We start from the raw sequence: 18,275 nt of genomic DNA, 5'->3' as shown, positions 1-18,275 counted from the left end.
AGGCCTAGAGAGAGTGGGTGTGGAGAGCATGTTTCCGATAGTGGGGGAAACTAGGACCAGAAGGCGCAGCCTGAGAATAGGAGCAAACACGAGGAAATCTGCAGATGCTGGAAATTCAAGCAACACACACAAAATGCTGGTGGAACACAGCAGGCCAGGCAGCATCTGTCGACGTTTCGGGCCGAGACCCTTCGTCAGGACTCACTTCGTCTGGCCTGCTGTGTTCCACCAGCATTTTGTGTGTGTTGCTGAGAAGAGAAGATGGAACAGAGATGGGGGGGGGGGGGGGGGGGAATTTGTACAGAGGTGAGTAACAATAGGGTTCCATTCTCTTGGAGATTGAGAGGAGCCCAGATTGTCTTTAAATCAATGGTTCCCAACCTTTTCTATGCCCCACACCCCTAGGAAATGTTTGATTAATGTTCGCATCCCCTACAAAAGTAATAACACATTTGAAGATGGTCTAATTTCTAATTTTTGGACCACAAATTGAACCACATACAATACTGCAGTTGAACAAATTGAACTTAAAAAAATAAGCTTTTAACTCAGTGAATATAATGCAAATATAAATTGAGCAATTAGATTCTAATTTATTCAGAAAAAATTGTAAACAGTAAATTGATGAGACTCCTTAGCTCTGAGGTGTAACTTCCCAGGTAACACTGATGAGAATCCTCAATGCTGACTCGGGCAGCGGGAGACTGGTGTGAGTTTACGTCTCTCTCGACTCGGGCAGCGGAAGACTGGAGCGTGCTTGGGACAAATGTTTCTACCACTTCTCAAGGCACACTGGCAGCCGGCTGAGTGATGACTTGTGACTCTTCACTCAAGCACACAAGCCACTCTTTGTCACACCCCCTGAAATTCCATCTCGCACCCCCGGTTGGGAACCCCTGCTTTAAATCAAGGTCGAAGGTCGGTGGGATAACTCCCCAGGCCTCTCAACACCTACAACCCAGGAACAAAGATGGACAAGTTGGATACAAAGAGGGGAAAACGGAAGAGAAGGAAATGGTTACTGGAGTTGGGGAAAGGAGATGAAGATAAAGTGGAATGAGTCTAAAACAAAGCAAAAAAAAAGAAATCAACCTTGTCTTATTTCTTAGATATATTTCTACAATAAGGAACGGCATCGAAAGGTGTGAAGTTAGATCTGGTCCCCTCATTATAGGAAGGATGTGAAAGCTTCAGAAAGGGTGCAGAGGACATTTACCAGGATGCTGCCTGGATTAGCGAGCTGGGGCTTTTCCTCTTTGGAGCGAAGGAGGATGAGAGGTGGCTTGATAGAGGTGTACAAGACGATACGAGGCGCCGATCAAGTGGACCGCCAGAGACTTTTCCTCAGGGTGGGAATACGAGGGAGCATAATTTTAAAGTGATTGGGGTGGGGCGACGTGTCAGAGGCAAGATTCTTTGTTCTTCTACACACAGATGGCAATGATCTGCCAGGGTTGGTGGCAGACGCAGGTACATTAGGGACATTTAAGAAACTCCACGAGAGGAAAATGGAGGGAAGGGTTAGACTGATCTCAGAATGGGTTAAAAGCCCGGCACAGCTTTGAGGGCCAAGGGTCTGTAATGGACTGTGAATGTGCTCTGCTTTATCTTAAGGTGACTGGAGGAAAAGAATGGGGGGGACTGTCAAAGGTAATTTTGTTTTTATACCTAGAGTGATGGGCGAGTGGAACGCCCTGCCAGAGGTGGTGATAGGGGCAGATAAATTAGGGACATTTTTAGAAAGATAGGCATATGGATGACAGAAAAATGGAGGGCTCTATAGGAGAGAATGATTAGACTGATCTTAGAGCAGGTTAAAGGCGCAACATCGTTCTACATTGTAGAACGTATACGATTAAAATTCCATCGAATGGACAGGGAGACTGTAGCATCTGCAGCCTCTTTTCACCTATGACAAGTTGGACACACTGAATGAGCCCCTTGTGGCTCGGGAGTAAGGTGTACGTGTCTGGTCTTCCAGCTCCCCCCCCCCCACACACACGTCACGGGGGCCCGAGGTCCCCCGGCCGCCGCTGTGGCCCCACCTTGTCCCGCTGCCCGGCGCAGTACTGGATCCAGTCCAGGTACACGTTGCAGAAGGAGGCCAAGGAGATGCCCTGCATGCGGTGGTCATAGTCCTCGTCGATGTTGTGGTTGAAGGTGGGGTCGCTGTCGGCGTAGCCGGGACTGGAGCAGGGCCGCAGCACCTCTTGGATGGCCTCGTTGCCCAGCCACTCCTCCAGCTTCGGTGAGCGGCTCACGTAGTAGACTATGCTCTGGTGGGAGGAGGAGAGAACAGAGAAAGTTCAGGGGCTACATTCCCTCTAAGCTGTGCGCGCGCACACAAAGGAAATCAACAAGCGCACAGAAGGTTAGTTACCTAAAATAACATAGTAATTAATAATTATACATTGAAAATAATCTTTTAGCTAAATGCCTCTGTTAACTAGTTAGTCGGTTTTTCAAATACCACATTGCACGTCACTTCACCTTTCCTGTTCCGGTTTGTACAGCTGCATCACAGCGGCAGCCATCTTCGGCGGACAGTGTTCATATCGTAAAGTTAACAAAGATCCGTTTCAAATCCTGCAGATGGCTTACTAAGTTTTTATTGAAAAAAATATTGATTCACTGTGTCAAATTCAAAAGAAGCGGAAGGCGTGAAGCGCCTAAGAACTCAAACTTGTTTGAAGTTGAATGGCTTAACGACATAGTAGAAGCTGCTACAACGAAAACGTCACAGTAGGTACAAGTTCGCTGTTGAGTTTTATAAGCAGTCTTTGTGTTCATTTAGAAGGAAAGTTCCCTGAAGATGAGGTACAAGAATGGTCAGCTTTTGATTTCTCCTCAATTGCACTTGGTGACTTCACATTTGGCGATGAACAAGCTAATGCCTATGTCTAAAATACCATGATTTCCTAGCTGAAAATACTGTAATAGACAGTTTAATGATTTCAAATTTTCCATGCAAGAAAAAATTAAGTCCAAACTGATTTCAAACTTTGCTCAAATGGCATTTGTACTTCAAAATGAACAGTTTTGCGACCTTGCACTGCTGATGGACATTGGGGGAACCTTTCTTGTGTCTAGAGCGGATTGTGAGCGAGGTTTTAGCCTAATGAATCAACTCAAAAACAAGCTGAGAAACCGTTTAGGTGAATGGCATTTGGATACGTTAATGAGATTGGATGAAGTTCTATTAGCCTAGATAGAGTTTACAAAGAATGGGTAAACGCCAAAGACAGGAGAGAGAAAAAAATAACAGAGTGACTTAAATATGTATGTTATTTTGTTGTTTCTCTGTGCAGTTTTGTGTCAAACACATACTTCTGTCACAGGAAAAAAAATTTGCACAACTCAAGATTTTTGTGCACACTGACTACTAAAAATTGGAGGGAACATTGGTCAGGGGGGCACGTCTGGTAGGGATCATGAAATTATAGATAGCATAATGATACACTAACCAGTCTTCAGGATGTACAACCTGTACAGCAGAGAAACAGGCCACTTAGCCCAACATAACCGTGTTACCTCACACTAATCTCATTATCCTCACTGGGTTCATAACCTTCTAGGCCTTCAGGGGGTTTCAAGTCTTGCCCAGACGCTTCTGAAATGTGACACGAGTCCCTGCCTCCTTCACTGCTCCGTGTGTGTGGGAGGAAGATCTCCCACATAACTAAGACACGAGGCCTTGCAGACGCTGGAAATCTAAAGCAACGCACACACAGCGTGCCGGAGGAGTTCGGCAGGCCAGGCAGCGTCCGCGGACGGGAATAAACAGTTGAGGCCCTTCGTCAGGACGTCCCATGGCCTTTTTTGGAGGTTTAGATCTGAAAGTTTGGGTTAGTGGTGGAAGGGAGGGGCATGGAGGGCTACTGTCTATGTGCTGATCGATGGGACTAGGCACAATAACTGTTCAGCATGGACTAGGAGGGCCAAAGAGCCTGTTTCTGTGCTGTGGTGAACTGTAATTATCTTTATATGCCGTATTTTTGGAGGTAAAGCGCGGAACAGGTCCTTCGAGCCCCATCGCCCAGCAATCCCTCGATTTAATCCTACTCATAGGACAATTCACAACAACCTCCTGAACGGTGGGAGGAAACCAGGGCACCACGAGGAAATCCATGCGGTCACGGGGTGAACGTACAAATTCCTTACAGATGGCGGCACAGGAATTGAACCCAGATCGCTGGCGTTGTGAAGCCCCCCCCCCCAACCTTAAACCTGCAACCCTCTTCTTTAACACACTTGCTAAGGGAAAAAGACTTATTCCACTATCATCCCCCCTTCTATTGGGATCACTGCCCCCACCACGAACCCCCTCAGCCGGGAAAACAAACCCAACCTGTTCACAGCCCCTCCAATGCCGGCAACATCCGCAGCCCACGGACGATGGGATCTCCAGCGACAAGCAAACTGCCTGAGGAACTCAGCAGGCCGAGCAGCGGCCGTGGAGGGCAAAGGAACGGAGCCATTTCAGGTCAACTATTCCTTTCCTTCCCCGCAGATGCGGGGTTCCTCCAGCAGACTGCCCGAGTCTCCTGTGCAACCACGTTCCTCCTAAAGGACCCAGACCTCTTGGCAGTGGCAGGCCTCATGAACCCGGGAGGTCAGGGGGAATCAGTGGCTCACACCCCCCACAAACCCGTGGGATCTTCTGGGGTGGGGGGTGGGAATACATTTATTCCCATGATTTCATAGCCTCCTCACTGAGTTGAGTCACAAGGGAGACGATGGTTGTGGAGAACGAGGAGGCAGTGTTGGGATTCGTTTCGAGAGGACCAGAATATTAAAACAAGGATGTAATGTTGAGGATTGATAAGGCGTTGGTCCAACCCCACTTGGAGTATTGTGAGCAGTGCCAGGCCCCTTATCTAAGAAAGAATACGGAGGGTCCAGAGGAGGTTCACAAGAACGATCCCTGGAATGAAAGGGTTAATGCGCGAGGAGTGTTTGTTGGCTCTGGGCCTGTACCTGCCGGTTTAGAAAAATGAGCAGGGTGGGGTGGAGGATCTCACTGAAATCTACTGAATACTGAAAGACCTGGACAGAGTGGATGTGGAGAGGATGTTTCCTATAGTGGGGGAGTCTAGGACCAGAGGACACAGATAGAGTGGATGTGGAGAGGATGTTTCCTTTAGTGGGGGAGTCTGGGACCAGAGGACACAGATAGAATGGATGTGGAGAGGATGTTTCCTATAGTGGGGGAGTCTGGGACCAGAGGACACAGATAGAGTGGATGTGGAGAGGATGTTTCCTATAGTGGGGGAGTCTAGGACTAGAAGACACAGATAGAGTGGATGTGGAGAGGAGGTTTCCTATAGTGGGCGAGTCTAGGACCAGAGGACACAGATAGAATGGATGTGGAGAGGATGTTTCCTATAGTGGGGGAGTCTGGGACCAGAGGACACAGACAGAGTGGATGTGGAGAGGATGTTTCCTATAGTGGGGGAGTCTGGGACCAGAGGATGCAGATAGAGTGGATGTGGAGAGGATGTTTCCTATAGTGGGGGAGTCTAGGACTAGAAGACACAGATAGAGTGGATGTGGAGAGGATGTTTCCTATAGTGGGGGAGTCTAGGACCAGAGGACACAGATAGAGTGGATGTGGAGAGGATGTTTCCTATAGTGGGGGAGTCTAGGACCAGAGGACACAGATAGAGTGGATGTGGAGAGGATGTTTCCTATAGTGGGGGAGTCTAGGTCCAGAGATCGCAACCTTGGGATACAAGGACGACCCTTTAGAACTGGAATGAAGGGGGCTCTGTTCAGAGGGTGGTGAATCTGTGGAATTTGCTGCCTCAGACCAAGTCACTGAATAGATTTAAAGCGGAGGCTGATAGGTTCTTGGAGTAGTCAGGGCATCAAAGGTTACGGGGAGAAGGCAGGAGAACGGGGCTGAGAAGGATAATGAATAAATCGGCCATGATGGAACGATGCAGCAGACTCTACGGGCCAAGTGGTCCAGTCCTGTTCCTGCACCTTATCGTCTTCTAATTCCACCAACAGAGCATTATGCAGGGGAGAAACAAGGCAGCCTCACCCCTGCCCCTAACCACATGAACGAGATTAGTTCTCAAACTCCCAGTAATGCCCCCCACCTCTCCTTCACCATTTCCTGTCCCTTTCCCCCCTCTCACCTACCTCCTTGCCTCCTCCCCACCTTTACCTTCCTCTGTGGCCTTTGCCTCTTTTTCCAATCAACCTCTTTTCCTCATCCTTCCCCCTCCTGGTTTCACCTATCACCCTGTCTTTCTCTCTTCCCTCCCCACCACCTTTTAAATCTACTCCTCAGCTTTTTTTCCCCTACAGTCCTGCTGAAGGGCCTCGGCTCGAAACATCGACTTTACTCTTCTCCACTGATGCTGCCCGGCCTGCTGAGTTCCTCCAGCATTTTGTGTGTGTTGCTCGGATTTCCAGCATCTGCAGATTTTCTCTTTCTTGTTACGAGACTGATACCTGCAAAGAACCAGCTGACCTCATGAGTAACGACAGAAAGAAGGGCCTCCGAGCAGAAACATCGACTCTGTTTCTCTCTCCCTTGAGGCTGCCCGACCCGCTGAGTGTTTCTAGCATTTTTCTCTTTGCTCCCCTCCCAGATATAACCATACAACAATTACAGCACGGAAACAGGCCATCTCGGCCCTTCTAGTCCGTGCCGAACGCTTACTCTCACCTAGTCCCACCGACCTGCACTCAGCCCACAATCCTCCATTCCTTTCCTGTCCATATACCTATCCAACTTTTTTTAATGACAATATCGAACCTGCCTCTACCACTTCTACTGGAAGCTCGTTCCACACAGCTACCACTCTCTGAGTAAAGTAGTTCCCCCTCGTGTTACCCCTAAACTTTTGCCCCTTAACTCCCAACTCATGTCCTCTTGTTTGAATTTCCCCTACTCTCAATGGAAAAAGCCTAACCACATCAACTCTATCTATCCCCCTCATAATTTTAAATACCTCTATCAAGTCCCCCCTCAACCTTCTACGCTCCAAAGAATAAAGACCTAACTTGTTCAACCTTTCCCTGTAACTTAGGTGCTGAAACCCAGGTAACGTTCTAGTAAATCTCCTCTGTACTCTCTCCAGATTTCCAGTTTCTTGTTTCTCGTTGTGATTTTTGATTAGTGGTAGCTCTGTAAATCGCCTGCCGAAGTTTGAGCCACACCGTGTGCGGCCCCCAGGTGAACCTCGTCGCAGGTCAGCAGGGGAGAGGATAATCAGACCCGCCAGGGACCGTAGCGCGGTTATACCTTCACGTAGTAGGTGATGAGGATTTTGCGCAGGTCGAACACCTGCAGCATGGAGGCCGCGTTGTTGTCGCTGATGCTGTAGCCCTCCAGGACGTACTTGGTGGCGGCCACCTCCCAGGCCAGCCAGCGCTGACCAAAGGCGGCGTTGAAGGACAGCATGTGGGGCAGGTGGCCGGGCTCGCAGCAGCAGCAGCCCTCGTCCTCCTCCACGCCCTCCGTGATGGCCTCCACCTCGCGCTGCTGACAGTAGGTGCCTGGCGGGACACGGAGAAACACTGGTCAGGATGAGCGAGAGGGGGAGCTGGTGGGGGGGAAGAGAGAGGAGCGTCAGAGGGAAAGAGTGAGGGAGCAAGTGGGGGGGAAGGAGGGAGGAGTGCAAGAGGGAGGAAAGGAGAAAAGAGGGAGAGCAAGGGAGAGAGGGGAGCGTGGGAAGGGGAGGGTGAGGTGGATGAGGGGAATGGGAGGGAGGGGTGAAGGAGGGTGTGAAGGGTAATAGGAAAGGAATGCCGTTGGGAGGAAAGAGGGGTGGGAGAGAGGGATTGACAAGGGGGAAGAGTGGGAGGGCGGAAGGGAGGTTTAGGGAGTTGGGGAGCGAGGGAACACAGGGGAAGAGCAAGAATTCCAAACAATGTACTGGGTGGGAAGGGGGATTCACAACAAACCATTCTTGTCCCTTGTGCGTCTCTCTCTGCTATCCTCCTATCCCAGCCTCCCCTGTATGTGCAGAGCTACAATCAGTGAGACTGGTCTTGCGTCTCACGGTCTTGCCTCCTACGTCCTAAAGTCTAAGACACCACGAACTGCAACAGTCACTCATTTTAGCTGTGGGATTAAATATTAGCCCCGGACCCCCTCAGTGGGTGGGCTGCCTTATGAGGAAAGAGTGGCAGGCTGGCATCAATTCTGATGAGGGGCCTTGGCTCAGAAACCTGAACTGAGCTTGCCTCGCCACAGACACCACCTGGCCAGAGCTTCCAGCTGTTTCCTGTTTCTATTTTAGTACTCCCCCGCCCCCCCCCCCCCCCCCCCGGTTCATTTCAGGAATCTACAGGCCTGCCTGCCTTCCGAGTGTGGCAACGGGATCTTTCAGATCTGCCCCGAGCCGGGGTCCGCGCTGCTTTGCCTCATCCGCAGCACTGGGAAGGTCAGACCGGACTGCGGGCCCAAGTTCCCGTGACTGGGTTGAAATCCTTAGCTTTCGGATTCAGGAGACGGGGGGGGGGGGGCGGGGTGGTGGAGGGAGAAATCGAGACGAGGAGCGGGCCATTGCCCTCACGTCTCCAGCCGACCTCCGGCGCAGTCGGTATATGGAGTTTGCTCCCCTAAGACCACGTTGGTTTCCCCGGGAACTCCAGTTCACTCCCACATCGTATATATCGCATACAAATTGCAAAGGAAGCACGACGGCAACGACTTCCTCGGCCCGCGACGTCACTACGTCTCCTGGTGCCAACGGAGCGGGCCCCGAATTCACTAGCCCCAAGCGTGCAATGCATCGTTGGAATGTCAGGAGGACGCCAGAGCACCCCGAGGAAACCTACGTGGTCACGAGGAGAACGTACAAACTCCTTACAGGGCAGTGGCAGGGATCAGAAATTCGCTCTTACAGCTGCCACTGATAACGCTAACCACTATGCTGCTGCTCAGTCCCAATGACGCGACCCCCACAGCTGCCCGCGGCAACCAATTCCAGAGATTCGCCACCCGCTGGCTGAAGAAGCCCCTGCATTCTGCGGCTGCGCCCTCCGGCCCTCGACTCTGCCGCTACTGAGGGCATCCCCTCTATCCGGGCCTGGTACCTCGGAACTCCAAGCCCCGCAGCTGGAAGGTGACGATTCCGTTGCCGATCTCGATCAGGTGCACCAGGGCGTTGAGGTAGTCCGAAGCCAGGATGAAGCAGTCGCCCATGGCATAGTTGCCCCAGCGTCCCAGCAGCAGGTCCCCGCACAGGCTGTGCTGCAGCGAGCGGGTCAGGTGCTCATAGAAGATGGAGTTGAGGTTGTTGTCATCCGCACCTGCAACGCAAGACCCTTCGGGTTAGGCTGCGGTCCGACCTTCCCCCCTTGCTCCCCCCTCCCAAAAACCCTCCCCTTCCCCACACAGGCTGTGTGCACAGGGAAAACATTCCTACATCAGCATGACGCTTCCTCACTCCCACAATGCCTGGGGGTGGGGGGGGGACATCCGGGAAGACTTGGGGCTATCAGGGTCAACTTTATCCACCAGAAAACACTTAATGTATTAGGAATTAGCTGTGGTGTGTTGGTCAGGGTGCAAGTTTCTTCTGCAAAGTAGGGGAATTAAGGGTTAAGGGGAAAAAAAGATGAGTCCACAGCCAGATCAGTCACAATCTTATTGAATGGCGGCGCCAGATGGCCGTCTCCTGCTCCTATTGCTTGTGCTCTTCTGTTCAAATTCAATTATTAAGAATAAATTATATTAAAATACTCCAGATGTATGTAAAAATAAATTTAAATGTAATTTTTCAAAAATTTACATATAAAGAGTTAAGAGGTTAAAGTTCAGACGTGGAATAAAATTTGCATGAATACCAACATGTCTATAAACATGTTTATGTTTACAGAGTGTAAACATGTAAACAGCGTGATAAAAGGGGCTTAAAGTGTTTATACTGCAGTATAGGGATCGAGGTGATAGATGGGGGGGTAGGGTAACTAGAATGGTTGATGGTTCTTCTGGTGAAGTACAGTGACGACTTGCTGGAAGCAATCACAGCTTTTAGATCACATTCTTTCTCAAAAACAATCACTGTTACTTCCCTTTTGGAGTCCAGCTTTTGAACTGCCTGCAAGACCTGGCATTTGTTTTTTTGCAGCGTGAACTGAAGTCTGGTGCAGGACGGTCGCGGCCTGGCGCGTACGGGATGAATCGAGGCGGCAGGGCGCCGGGCCCGAGAGCGGGGAACGCTTGGCTGCTGGGGCAGACTCGGAAGGCGATTCGAAAGGTCAGGGTGTCAGGGCCGGAGGAGAGAGACAGGCCAGTGTTCGGCTCACTGCTCGCGAGGTCTACCCCTCTCTGCACTACATACAGGCCGTGGCTTCGTGTTTGTGGACTCCCTTCCGTGAATGCTGTTTGCATGATTTGTTTTTTCCTGCACATTGAGTGTTTGGCTGTCTTTTTTTTAAATTGCGTTTCTTTGTTTTGTGGCTGACTGCAAGAAAACGGCTGCTTTTCACATTGTTTGTCAATGATTTGGGTAATGGAACTGATGGCTTTGTGGCACAGTTTGCAGATGATACGAAGATAGGTGGAGGGGTAGTTAGTACTGAGGATGCAATGCCATTGTAGCAGTACTTACAAATTGGAAGAAAGGGCAAATAAGTGGCAGATGGAACTGTTGGGAAGTGCAGGATAATGCATTTTGGTAAAACAATAGTGCAGACTATTATCTAAATGGGGGAGAAGGTTCAAACATCAGAGGTGCAGAGGGACCTGGGAGTCCTCGTGCAAGGCTCCCAGAAGGTTAATTTACAGGTTGAGCCTGTGGTAAACAAGGCAAATGCAATGCTGGCATTTATTTCAAGGGGAATGGAATATAAAAGCAAGGGGATAATGCTGAGCCTTTATAAGACACGAGTCAGGCCGCACTTGGGAGTATTGTCAACAGTTTTGGGCCATGTCTCAGAAAGGATGTGTTTTTATTGGAGAGAGTCCAGAGGAGGTTCATGAAGATGATTCTGGGAATGACGGGGTTAACATACAAGGAGTGTTTGGCAGCTTTGGGCCTGTACTCACTGGAATTTAGAAGAATGCACAGGGACCTCATAGAAATCCACAGAATGTTGACAGGATCAGATAGGGTGGATGTGGAGAGGATGCTTCCTGTGGTGGGGGTATCCAGAACTAGGGGGCACAGCCTCAAAATTGAAGGGCGACTCTTTACAACAGAGGTAAAGAGGAACTTTTTTTTAAAGCCAGAGAGTAGTGTATCTGTGGAACGCTCTGCTACAGACAGCGGTGGAGGCCAAGTCCGTGCGTGTATTTAAAGCGGAAGCTGATCGGTCGGGGCATCAAATGATATGGCAAGGCGGCAGGTGTATGGGGTTGAGTGGGATCCAGGATCAGCCACGATGGAATGGCAGAGCTGACTTGATGGGCTGAAAGGCCTGATTCTGCTCCTATATCTTACGACGAATCTCAAGGATGTACCGTATGTAGTGTATATATACTTAGATAATAGACGCACTTTGAACTTTGGATTAACTGCCTTGGGAGAGAAACTTTTCAGATGGCGTGAAGATTTTTTTTGTTTTAATAGCACTCTCCAGAAGGGAGCGTGCAGGCTGGGTGGTGCCTGCTTCTTTGTCCCGGGCACATACAAGTCCTCAAGTGATACTGAGCTGCAGCCAGCGACCTCTCTCTGCTGTAGTTTTCGCACACCGTGAGAGGACGCTGCCCCGAACCAGACAGTAATGGCTGACATGACAATGCTCTCTACGACGGCAGTGTACGTTCTGGGGAAGGAGGAATTTTACCAGCCGCCTCACGAAGGACATTCTCCGCTGGGTCTCAGCGAGGTCCACGGGGCTGAGCAGATTTCAGAATATCGGGCTTGGGCAGGCACGTGAACTGCAGGAGGTGCTTCAGAGACGGGGCCAGGAAGGCGGGCACAAGCTACAAGGGCACTTCCTCCCGCACTGCCTCAAGCAGAGGTACACAGTCGCTGACCCCCCTCCTCCCCCCACCCGCGGTGGCTGGCGGACGTTACCTGGGTTCCGGTCCAGCTGCGTTGCTAGCCGAGTGTTGGAGTGATCGACCCGCTTGGTGCTGAGTGGGAGAGACGGAAATAAGCCAGTCAGCAGACAGTCTCGCGCCAAGCCTGGTGCTGCTATCCACAGCCAGGGAACCCAAATCCCTCAGAGATGTGGCAGGCAAACAGTCCCATCAACCCTTTTCACATTAGACCTATATTTACATCCACCCCCACCCATAAAGCACCTGGACTCCGAAGGCACACACAAAACGCTGGTGGAACACAGCAGGCCAGGCAGCATCTACAGGGAGAAGCGCTGTCGACGTTTCAGGCCGAGACCCTTCATCAGGACTAACCGAAAGGAAAGATAGTAAGAGATTTGAAAATGGGAGGGGGAGGGGGAAATCCAAAATGATAGGAGAAGACTGGAGCGGGAGGGATGAAGTTGAGAGCCGGAAAGGTGATCGGCAAAAGGGATACAGAGCTGGAGAAGGGAAACGATCGTGGGACAGGAGCCCAAGGGAGAAAGAAAGGGGAAGGGGAGCACCAAAGGGAGATGGAGAACAGGCAGAGTGATTGGGGGGGGGGGGGGGGAGAGGGGGAGGGAGAGGGGGAGAAAAAAAGGAGGGGGGAAGAAAACTAAATATATCAGGGATGGGGTAAGAAGGGGAGGAGGGGCATTAACAGAAGTTAGAGAAGTCAATGTTCATGCCATCAGGTTGGAGGACCCTGAAGACCTTCAGTAAGGCAATGCCCTAAGGATTATTAAACAAAATTAATGTACATACCACAGACTGAGGAGTAGTTAATAGCCCCCCCCCCACACACACACACACAAAAAGAATGGAGTAGGGAGGAACAGGTTCTTAAAACAGATGCGATTCTGCAGATGCTGGAAATCCAGATCAAGAGGACCATGACCTCGCTGTAGGCTTTGGAGGCTTGCCTGCCTCAATGACCCGGAGGGCTGTGTTGGCTCCTGGTAGGGTCACCCATGCCAAACAGGTCAAAGGGTAGAGGTCACACTGAGTGGTCCACCAGTCCTCCGGGTTCGGGGCTAACAACCCTGACTGGCCAAACAAAATGGTTATGGAAACAGCAATGAAGAACCCCGCTGCATCTGAGGGCGCCGGTATTCCTGAGCCTCCACCAGGGGCTTGTGTGACGGACAGCGGTGAAAACCGAGCTACTGGCACGATGAGGAAAGCCCCGAACACTGCCAGAGATGGAGGGCCTTCAATCCGGCCCTGAACACCAGCAGCCTGACAGGCAGTAGGTGAAATCCAGAGTAACACACACATACACACAAAATGCTGGAGGAACTCAGCAGGTCAGGCAGCATCCATGGAGATATAGGAGTTGGGATGTAATGTTAAAATTGTACAAGGCACAAAAATTTTGAGGCCAAATTTGGAGTATCGTGTATAGTTCTGATCACCGACTAATAGGAAAGATGTCAACAAAATAGAGAGTAGAGGAGATTTACTAGAATGTTACCTGGGTTTCGGCACCTAAGTTACAGAGAAAGGTTGAACAAGTTAGGTCTTTATTCTTTGGAGCGTAGAAGGTTGAGGTGGGGGGGGGGGGAACTTGATAGAGGTATTTAAAATTATGACGGGGATAGAGTTGATGTGGATAGGCTTTTTCCATTGAGAGTAGGGGAGATTCGAACAAGAGGACATGATTTGAGAGTTAGGGGGCAAAAGTTTAAGGGTAACTCGAGGGGGAACTTCTTTACTCAGAGAGTGGTAGCTGTGTGGAATGAGCTTCCGGTAGAAGTGGTAGAGGCAGGTTCGATATTGTCATTTAAAGTAAAATTGGATAGGGATATGGACAGGAAAGGAGTGGAGGGTTATGGGCTGAGTGCGGGTTGGTGGGACTAGGTGAGAGGAAGCGTTCGGCACGGACTGGAAGGGCCGAGATGACCTGTTTCCGTGCTGTAATTGTTATATGGTTACATGGAGATGAATAAGGAGCTGACATTTTGGGCAGAGAATGGGTTCTTTTCAGGATAGAAGGCAGTGCCCAGCGGATCCCTCCAGCACTGGGCCTTCAAGCAGTCTGCAATCTACACCAACCATGAGGATGAAGGAATTAAATCTTATATGACACCTTTACTCCCTGTAACCCATTCCAGGTACAGGCCCAGGAGGCTCATCCCTCCTTCACTACTGTGAAAACACATCCCAATGTCTTTACAATGAGGCCCTTACTTGTAATCTCGCTCCCAAAACTTCACCGGCCTGGCGTAGGAGGTAATGAACACGGCACTGCCGAGGAGGGGATTCAGAGGCGTGGAGACCAGGGCCGAGAGCACAGCCTGCACAAAGAGCATTGCAGAATCTGAAAGGAGGGAATGGTTAAGGAAGTTCACAGAAAATGGTCTTATCAGAGTTCCACCGGACACAGCCCTGAGGTTCATTTTCCTGCGGGCATACTCAGCAAATCTACAGAATAGTAACTGTAAACAGGATCAGTGAAAGATCAACCAGAGTGCAGAAGACAACAAACTGTGCAAATGTAAATAAATAGCAATAAATAATGAGAACATGAGATAATGAGGTAAAGAGTCCTAAAAGTGAGATCATTGGTTGTAGGAACATCTCAATAGATGAGTGGAATTATCCCTTTCTGTTCAAGAGCCTGATGGTTGAGGAGTGGTAACTGTTCCTGAACCTGGTGGTGCGAGTCCTGAGGCTCCTGTACCTTCTACCTGATGGTTGAGGGGTGGTAACTGTTCCTGAACCTGGTGGTGCGAGTCCTGAGGCTCCTGTACCTCCTTCCTGATGGTTGAGGGGTAGTAACTGTCACTGAACCTGGTGGTGCGAGTCCTGAGGCTCCTGTCCCTTCCACCTGATGGTTGAGGGGTGGTAACTGTTCCTGAACCTGGTGGTGTGAGTCCTGAGGCTCCTGTACCTTCTACCTGCTGGTTGAGGGGTAGTAACTGTCACTGAACCTGGTGGTGCGAGTCCTAAGGCTCCTGTACTTTCTACCTGATGGTTGAGGGGTGGTAACTGTTCCTGAACCTGGTGGTGTGAGTCCTGAGGCTCCTGTACCTTCTACCTGCTGGTTGAGGGGTAGTAACTGTCACTGAACCTGGTGGTGCGAGTCCTAAGGCTCCTGTACTTTCTACCTGATGGTTGAGGGGTGGTAACTGTTCCTGAACCTGGTGGTGCGAGTCCTGAGGCTCCTGCACCTTCTACCTGATGGTTGAGGGGTAGTAACTGTCACTGAACCTGGTGGTGCGAGTCCTAAGGCTCCTGTACTTTCTACCTGATGGTTGAGGGGTAGTAACTGTTCCTGAACCTGGTGGTGTGGGTCCTGAGGCTCCTGTATCTCCTTCCTGATGGTTGAGGGGTGGTAACTGTTCCTGAACCTGGTGGTGCGAGTTCTGAGGCTCCTGTACCTCCTTCCTGATGGTTGAGGGGTGCTAACTGTTCCTGAACCTGGTGGTGCGAGTCCTGAGGCTCCTGTAGCTCCCTCCTGATGGCAGCAGCGGGAAGAGAGCACAGCCTGGGTGGTGGTGATCTTTGCTGAAGGATACTGCTTTCCGACAACAGCGTTTCATTGGTTGGGAGGTCATCACCCGTGATTCACGACCCTCTACAGAACTTCCTGTTCAAAGGCATTGATGTTTCAGAGGAAGGGCAAGGTCAGCCTCCGCACCATCGGGAGTATTTACAGGATGGGCTTCCTCGGGAAGGCAGCGCCCATCAAAGAGGCCACACCAGCTTCTCACATCGGGCAGGAGGTAGCCACACCACCAGCTTCAGGAACGGCGACTTCCCTTCAACCGTTCAGCACTCGAGCCATCCAGCACAACCCTAATCACTGCAGCTTCGCAACACCAGGACCATTGTGCACCAGAATACTAGTTTTTGTTCTAATTGTGCTTGTGTAAACTGTTCAATTTAATGCTCACTCTGTGAATGCTGCTCATCTTAATCTATGTGTCTGCGATGCCACCAGGCAAGTAGGTTTTTCCATTACACCGGTCCAGACGCACACTTGGGCAAAGGGCAGCAGACTCGACCTCAGGAGGTACAGGACACGTTCCCAACGTTAGGAAGTGCCCGCACTTCCTTCAGAGTTTGAGGCAAGTGAGACACCACCACCCCATCTTAACTGAATTTTACAGGAGCACCACTGAGAGCGTCCTGACAAGCTGCATCTCCGTCTGGTCTAGGAGCAGCCGAGCATCGGACCGGAAGTCCCTACAAAGGACCGTGAGAACGACCGAGAGAATCATAGGGGTCTCCCTACCACCCATCGGGACATTTACCAGGAGCGCTGCGTATGCGGGGCCCTTAGTATTATCCAGGATCCCACCCGTCCATCCGGCATCCTCTCTGACTTTCTACCATCGGGCAGGAGACTCCGATGCATAAAGACAGGAACGGTCAGGGTGGGAAACATCCCTCAGGCCGTCAGGCTTCTGAACTCCCTGCCGCGTCGCATTTGAAGCGTCACTGGTTAATCTGTTCTGTACCTGATAATATTAAATTTATGCACTTTATTTATTTATGCATAATTCATCTGTCGATTTCATCCTTACTTTCCTAAGTGATTGTGTGTTATGTATGTGCTATGTGAACTTCTCTGTTTTACACCCTGGTTCAGAGAAAATTCGTTTTGTTTGATGGTATAAATGTCCATAGTTAAGTGACAATAAACTTGACATGTAGGTTAGGGTTAGTGGGTTGTGGGCATGCAATGTTGGCACCAGAGGAATGGCCACACCTACAGGCTACCTCCATAACACATCCTCCAACTGTGTTGGGCGATGACGTAAAACGTATTTCACGATGTTTTTGTGTGCAGGTGACAAATAAAACTACAGCCAATCTAACCCAGATAGAATTCCATTTCGTTTTCCTCTCCCACAGTCCCCATCAACTGATGCGCCCCATATTCTACCCCCTCACCTACACACAATTCACAGCGGCCAATTCAATCAGCAATTGGTATGACCACAAGATATAGGAACAGAATTAGGCCATTTGGCCCATTGAGTCTGCTCCCGTATTTCATCATGACTGATATAACCATAACAATTACAGCACAGAAACAGGCCATCTTGGCCCTTCTAGTCCGTGCCGAACGCTTACTCTCACCTAGTCCCACTGGCCCACACTCAGCCCATAACCCTCCATTCCTTTCCTGTCCATATACCTATCCAATTTTACTTTAAATAACAATACTGAACCTGCCTCTACCACTTCTACTGGCTCATTCCACACAGCTACCACTCTCTGAGTAAAGAAATTCCCTCTCGCGTTACCCTTAAACTTTCGCCCCCTAACTCTCAATGGAAAAAGCCTATCCACGTCAACTCTATCCCCCTCATAATTTTAAATACCTCTATCGTCCCCCCTCAACCTTCTACGCTCCAAAGAATAAAGACCTAACTTGTTCAACCTTTCTCTGTAACTTAGGTGCTGAAACCCAGGTAACATTCTAGTAAATCTCCCCTGTACTCTCTCTATTTTGTTGACATCTTTCCTAAAATTCGGTGACCAGAACTGTACACAATACTCCAAATTCGGCCTCACCAATGCCTTGTACAATTTTAACTCCTATACTCGATGCTCTGATTTATAAAGGCCAGAATACCAAAAGCTTTCTTCACCACCCTATCCACATGAGATTCCACCTTCAGGGAACTATGCACCATTCCGTTTTCCCTTCTCAGCCCTAATCTCCTGCCTTTGCCACATACCCCTTCACGCCCTGAGTAATCGAGAATCTATCATCCTCTGCCTGAAATACGCCCATGACTTGGTCTCCACAGCTGCCTGTGGCAACAAATTCCCTGGCTAAAGAAATTCCTCATCTCCGTTCTAAAAGGACACACCTTTATTCTGAGGCTGTGAGCTCTGGTCTCAGACTTCCCGCCATAGGAAACACCCATGTCCACTCTGTTCAGGTCGTTCAATGTTCGGCAGGATTCAATGAGGCCACCCCTCATTCATCTGAATTCCAGTGACTGCAGACCCAGACCCATCAAACGCTCTTCATATGCCACTCATATTCTACAAGCCACTCATTCCCGAAATCATTTTCGCCAAACTCCTCTGAACCCTCTACAATGTCAGCACGTCCTTTCCAAGGGGCCCAAAACCGCTCGCAATACCCCAAGTGAGGCCTCACAGGGGCTTTATAAAGCCTCGCTTTTATATTCTAGTCCTCTCGAACACTGCATTTGCCTTCCTCACCTCCCACTCAACCTGCAAACCACCCTTTGGGGAACCCTGCATGAGGACCCCCAAGTCCCTCTGTTTGAACTTTCTCTCCGTTTAGAAA

The 18,275-nt window shown here is 50.1% G+C and overlaps 1 protein-coding gene across 2 annotated transcripts in view; it reads right to left on the bottom strand.

Moving 5' to 3' along the window:
- LOC132383993 (pecanex-like protein 3) overlaps positions 1–18,275 on the bottom strand; it is a 121,935-nt gene that overhangs the window by 16,185 nt on the left and 87,475 nt on the right. For both annotated transcript variants that reach the window (XM_059955241.1, XM_059955242.1), the window contains 5 exons: positions 14,186–14,315; positions 11,988–12,046; positions 9,058–9,273; positions 7,259–7,512; positions 2,046–2,276 (listed from right to left, as the gene is read on the bottom strand). In XM_059955241.1, coding sequence (XP_059811224.1) covers positions 2,046–2,276; positions 7,259–7,512; positions 9,058–9,273; positions 11,988–12,046; positions 14,186–14,315 — 890 coding nt within the window. The remainder of the gene's footprint in view (positions 1–2,045; positions 2,277–7,258; positions 7,513–9,057; positions 9,274–11,987; positions 12,047–14,185; positions 14,316–18,275) is intronic.

This window comes from Hypanus sabinus, chromosome 31, assembly GCF_030144855.1.
Source record: "Hypanus sabinus isolate sHypSab1 chromosome 31, sHypSab1.hap1, whole genome shotgun sequence".
Classification (NCBI taxonomy): Eukaryota; Metazoa; Chordata; class Chondrichthyes; order Myliobatiformes; family Dasyatidae; genus Hypanus; species Hypanus sabinus.
The sequence above is the reverse complement of the archived record's forward strand: the minus strand, read 5'-3'. Positions and strand labels throughout refer to the sequence as shown.